Source organism: Oncorhynchus clarkii, chromosome 1 (genome assembly GCF_045791955.1).
Source record: "Oncorhynchus clarkii lewisi isolate Uvic-CL-2024 chromosome 1, UVic_Ocla_1.0, whole genome shotgun sequence".
In the NCBI taxonomy this organism is placed as follows: Eukaryota; Metazoa; Chordata; class Actinopteri; order Salmoniformes; family Salmonidae; genus Oncorhynchus; species Oncorhynchus clarkii.
In genome coordinates, this window is record NC_092147.1 from 44,335,272 (window position 1) to 44,341,271 (window position 6,000).

Genomic DNA, 6,000 nt, shown 5'->3' on the forward strand with positions numbered 1-6,000 from the left:
CCATAACAAATGGGTTGAAAGCCTATTGACTCAGGACATTTCAGTTTTTTATTTATTTTTAATACATTTGTAAAAATGTAATTCCACTTTGACGTTATGGGATATTGTGTGTAGGCCAGTGACAAACACATCTAATTTGAATACATTTTACATTCAGGCTGCAACAAAGCAAAATGTGGAAAAAGTAAAGTGGTGTGAATAGTTTCTGAATGCACTGTAAAACAGAACCAAAAACGAAAGTAGGGTGGTTGGTCTGGGTGGATGGGTCAGCGTATAATGCAAACGTCTAGCACGGGGGTTTCGAATCTTATCACGGACAACTTTAGCATTTTAGATAATTAGCAACTTTGCAACTGCTTTTTTTTGTGTTACTTTGCAACTAGCCTACTTAGCATGTCAGCTAACTCCTAACCTTAACCCATAACCCTTAGCCTAGCTAACGTTAGCTACCTAGCCACCTAGCAAGGAATTAGAATTCGTAACATTTCGTACATTTTGCAAAAACATAACATATTCTATGAATTGCAATTCGTAGCATGTTGTACCAATTTAAATGTGTAACATAACTTGTAATTCATAACATATCATACAAAATGGATGATGGACATCCACAAATTAAAATCAAATCAAAGTTAATTTGTCACGTGCGCTGAATACAACCTGTGTCGACCTTACAGTGAAATGCTTACTTACAGGCTCTAACCAATAGTGCTAAAGGTATTAGAATGTTAATATAAATGAATACATATATAAACATATAACATATCATACTAATTGGTGTGTCCCGGATTTATGTATCTATGTTACATCTACCCCTGAGTCCAGGTTAATGCCACATAGGCCCTTTTCAAAGGGATTAGTTGGTTTTTAGGGGCAGTTGCTCTTTAAAGGTAGATTTATTATCATAGTCAATATACAGCAATATAAATCATAAATAAACAGTCAAATTAACATTTAGAATACAAAACATTTAGAATAATTTAGAATGATACTGCCACTGGAATACTGTGTCATGCAATCTTCAAAGCATTATGTTATCTAGGCTATGGAGAATGGGTGGGGCTCATATCCCCTCCACAGGCAAGCTCATGTAGGTCGTTTAAATTGAAATACACAATGCACTGTTATCCAGTTTTAATTGATATAAAGCATGTGCAACAAGTTCCTAAAGCTCCTAATCCATGGAAAAGTGTCTTAAAAACAGTTTTAAAAACCACTGAAATCGTTGCAATTTTCAGTCTATTTTCCAAGATATAGTCTACATTAACTTCTGAAATTGAGTTGGCATAAGTTTCAAATCTCACAATGCAAAATAAAATCTATTTAAATACATCTCATGATTTTTATATTAGTTACAGCATTCCACAACATACCTGAGTCTGAGTGTCTTGGTCTGGCAAGATCTCGAAAATAGTATATAAAATCCACACAGTTGTCGTTTTGCACTTCGCCCCTAGAACAGAGATCCGACAGCAGTTCCAGAGCCTTTCGAAAAATCTCGTCCTCTCTGTCTCCAGGCATTTCCCACCAGCATCCTTCTTAATAATGAAGGGGCTCTCCGGCAGCTCCACAACACTACTAACGCCTACAGTATCTAGACCCCGATTCCAGGCGCCTGGCGCATTCAGTCATCCCAAATATCACTTTTGCCTACACCAGCATTACGCAAGCGAAGAGTGGCTAAACTCTTTATCCAAGTTTTCCTCTGAAATATGACTTTAGTTAAGCCTATGTCAAAACTTTATATTCTATCTTGAATATATTTTAAGTCTTAGAATTGTACCACTGGTTGAATCCATCCACTGGAATTTGCTGTCCTCCGTTGCGTTGTGTGTTGTGCGGTGTCCTCTAGACTGTGGTGCTGAATTACTGAGTTGTGCTCCTCAAGGTCTTGAATGAATGGCTTTGACTGCGTGCAATTATTTTCCAATGCACACTCACAGGAACCTCCGTTCTGCCTACCCACGGTACCCTGCACTGTCTTTCCCTGCAGAGGCAGGGATGGAACAGGCAATAAAAACACAGACATTTTGGTGAATCATTCTTTCAAGGTTTGTTATTAATTGATGAGTTGTGGATTTTTATTGTGACAGAAGGCTGCTTTCCATGTTTAACAATTAACTAGAGCTTTGATCAACCTGGCATTTCTGTGTTTTTTTAAATTACAGCCCATCTAGCACGTACCGTTCTGGGAACCAAATGTTTCTTAGAGCTTGGTGAGAGCATGGTTGTCCTATGTTTTTTTTGTTTTTGTTGCATACAACCTTCCCACAACTTTCCGGGAATGGTGTAGGATAGTTGCTTGACGAAAAACATACTTTTCTTGGTATTTCATTACTTTAACAGAATGTTTCCTAAACATTTAAACACGGTTACATTTAAAAAGAAATGTGGTAATATTCTAGGAACGTTCTCCAACTGGTTTGAGATTGAGAATGTTCTCAAATAGTTCAGAGAACGTTAAAGAAACAACGTTCTTCTGTGGGAGTTTCAGTACTTCAGTATAACATTTCCTGCAGTTTTCCTCAAAGTTCTACTTTAAGTCATGTTCTCAAATTGTTCTGAGAACGTAATAAAAACGTTCAATAAAAATGACAGGAAATCTTTAGTAACTTTCAGAGCACGTTCCAAGAATGTTATTTAAAAACATATACATTCCATTCTCAGCATCAACAAAACTCTCTCTATCCTCAAAATTGTTCAGTGTGTTCAGGTGTGTTGGTTGTGCTCAATAATTGGCCACACCTGATCTTAATGAGTGCTTGTATACTTAAAAAAAGGGGGGGGGGGGGGGTGATTGAATAGACAAAAATTAACAGCTTTGTATGTGTAAAAAAAATATGGCATGCTAGCTCCATCCTGGTTGAACAAGAGATAATAGGTTCAAATCTCACTGATGCCTTGTCAGAATAAAAAAGAAGTGTGTTTGCCTAAGGAACTGCATTGTGTGTTCTATCTGTGCTTGGAGTAAAAAAAATATGCTAATTCCAAATAAGATAGCAGTGCTTACAAGGTTTTACTGAAACATTAAGTGAACGTTTTAAGGAAGTTACTCAAAACATCAAAATAACCTAAAATTTCTGTTCTCATAGCGTTAATAAAACCTCCCAGGAACACTTTCAAGGAACCAGAGTAAAACGTTCTCAGAACCTCCCTGCAACCTAAAAATAAACATTCCCAGAACAAGCAAAACGTTAACTTCTCATTGGACGAAAATGGTTCATATAAGGGGATATCTTTACATGACATGTTTTTGATATTCTACAGAATACAGACCATTTCCAAAGTATATTTTGACTTTTGAATATGCACCATATCATGACAAATTCTGAATTCATGTGTCTTTTAGACATATATGATATTGGGATTGCTCAAAAATCCACATGGACATTTCCTATGGCCGGATATGGACTCATTCAATATCCTGAGATAATATATGTGACACCGTATTTTCTCTCTTCATGTTGACAAATACTAACTGTTTACATCACATACAGTATCTGTGTTTTCTCAGCACATTCAAGATATGAAGCTATATTGATTCATGCTTCTCTTGGCTGAGGTCCATATATGAATCTTGATATGCTTTTTGATATGCTGAAGATAAGGACAATTTCTGATGCATTTCTGAGTTTACACGCTGAATAATTTGACAAATATGAAATCCATATTTTTCATCAATGAACAAATCATTTTTGGACATCACACTTGGTATTGACTCCTTAGATATCCTAAGACAGGCCTATGTGGAGATCTTATTTTCTCTATATGGTGACAAATACTGACAATAGGCCTACATAGTATATGTTCTCAGCACATACAATGCATATGCTCTTGACTGAGGTCTTGATATGCATTTTTATATGTTAAATAAGGAAAATTTCTAATGCTTATTTGAGTTTTGAGGACATGCTCAATAATTTGGCAAATATGAAATCCATTCGTTCAGAATTCGTTCAGACACTAGCTAGGTAAAAGCCGCAAGGTAAAAGCACTCAACAATCACATATTTTCTGCTGTGGGGTTCCAACTGTCCTTTTAGAATTTGGGTACCACAAATACGTGTGTTAACTGTGTGTGTTCGAACTGACAACTGGAGAAACAAATAAGTGAGCTGTTTTATCTTAGTAACTAGAACCAAGAATGTTAGCTAATTTGGTCAGCAGCCGGCAAGGCTAGCTAGCTAGGCTTGATAGGGCAGTAAAGCTAACTGGTAGCCTAATTAGCTAACAAATAACAAAATTGCCCATTTACCCCTATCAAGCCTCAAGGTGACAGCTAACTTTTTAAAATGTTTAGGTGTATTTTGTAATATAATCTAGCTAGCTAACTAACTTAGCCAGCTAGCGAACTAGCAAGTTGGCTAGCTAGATAGTTTGTTCCAGTTAGCTTTCTCGTCATGAATGAAGTAGGTAGAGTAGCTAGCTACCTTGTGGTATGGCTATGTGAAATGACAATATTTTCTTGAAATGTCAACACAATTTTGATTCATGATTTAAACATTGCCAGTTTGGAGTGGACCACAGACCAACACTACCACCACCTTAGGTCTGGACTGTGAGGGATGACCGCTGATGACCCAATCTGCACCCATGGCATCCATAACAAACAGGGCAGACAGGGGTATTTTATTTTCTGTTAAATAAATAAAATACATTTTTTGGCCTACGTTTGCATCTTTAGAGCAAACGTGTTGTGATTGGAGCTCTGGATTTGCTATGCATTCTTTAAAAATAAAAAGATGTGCTTTTGGAAATAGCAACTGGGATTAAATATGACAATGTTTGCCTTTCCATTCCTGGTATAGCCTTCTCCTAAGTATATGGTGCAAATGTGTGCTCAGATATGTGAAGGAGCACAATCATTTTCGGGGCCTGAACACGTAAAATAATTTAGGGCGCTGGTCATTTCATGAGTCAGATTTAGCTTGTTTTAGATGAGACATATGGGGATGACTATTACATATCAAGGATATCTATTAAAATTGTGCATATAAAAAAATACATTCAGGTAATGACTAAAGATATCATACATTTCTGAAAATATGTGGATTCGTTTAAAGGCTTATATATGTCAGCATGTTGACACAACCTTTCTGGGGTTAATATTCTACGAATATGTAAATGGATGCAGGCGCATCAGGTGGTTTTGTTGTTGAACGTGTCTCACCACCATCTCACTGGACTCACATGGTAGCAGGGAGATTTCTGAGGTCCGGATTAGATGCATGTAGAAACTCTTCCATTGCAGAGAATATCCTAGCTCGTATATGAGATTAAGGACATGTGTATCTGGAGCATGTCTACTCTTTATATCTTATAAAATATCAGATATCAGGAAATATATAGTTGAAGATATCCCCTGATATTGACCCTTTTCGACCAGTGTCTGTTCTCAGAATGTTTAAAAACCATTCCGTTTTACCGTTAAGGAAACGTATGGCTTCGTTCCCACAACCAATGTGAAACCAAAAACAACTTCCAAAGAACCAAATGTGCTAGCTTGGAGTATAAATAATTATTATATTTTTTTTAACCATCAAGCTACTGACTAAGTTTATATTTTTCTATGATTGTTGCTTTTTTCAATAGTTTCTTCTTTTGACCCCAGTTGGTAATCCACCGTATGTGTCACGTTCTGACCTTAGTTCTTTTGTTATGTCTTTGTTATAGGTTGGTCAGGGCGTGAGTTGGGGTGGGTTGTCTATGTTTGTTTTTCTATGTTATGTTTTGTGTTTGGCCTGGTATGGTTCTCAATCAGAGGCAGGTGTCATTAGTTGTCTCTGATTGAGAATCATACTTAGGTGGCCTTTTCCCACCTGGTTGGGGTGGGAGATTGTTTCCTGTTTTGTTGTCTGTGTCACCATTCAGGACTGTTTCGTTTTTCGTTTTCATTCACTTTGTTATTTTTGTATTTTGTCGTGTTCAGTTATTATTAAAGTATCATGGACACTTACCACGCTGTGTATTGGTCCGATCCTTGCTACTCCTCCTCAGACGA

At 36.9% G+C, this 6,000-nt stretch overlaps 1 protein-coding gene across 1 annotated transcript in view; it reads right to left on the minus strand.

Moving 5' to 3' along the window:
• The window catches only part of LOC139416316 (synaptotagmin-9-like), a 48,403-nt gene extending 46,506 nt beyond the window's left edge, over positions 1 to 1,897 (minus strand). The window contains exon 1 of the mRNA XM_071164819.1: positions 1,374 to 1,897. Within this exon, the coding sequence (XP_071020920.1) occupies positions 1,374 to 1,521 (148 nt within the window). The 5' untranslated portion in view covers positions 1,522 to 1,897. The remainder of the gene's footprint in view (positions 1 to 1,373) is intronic.
• Between the last annotated feature and the right edge of the window lie 4,103 nt (positions 1,898 to 6,000).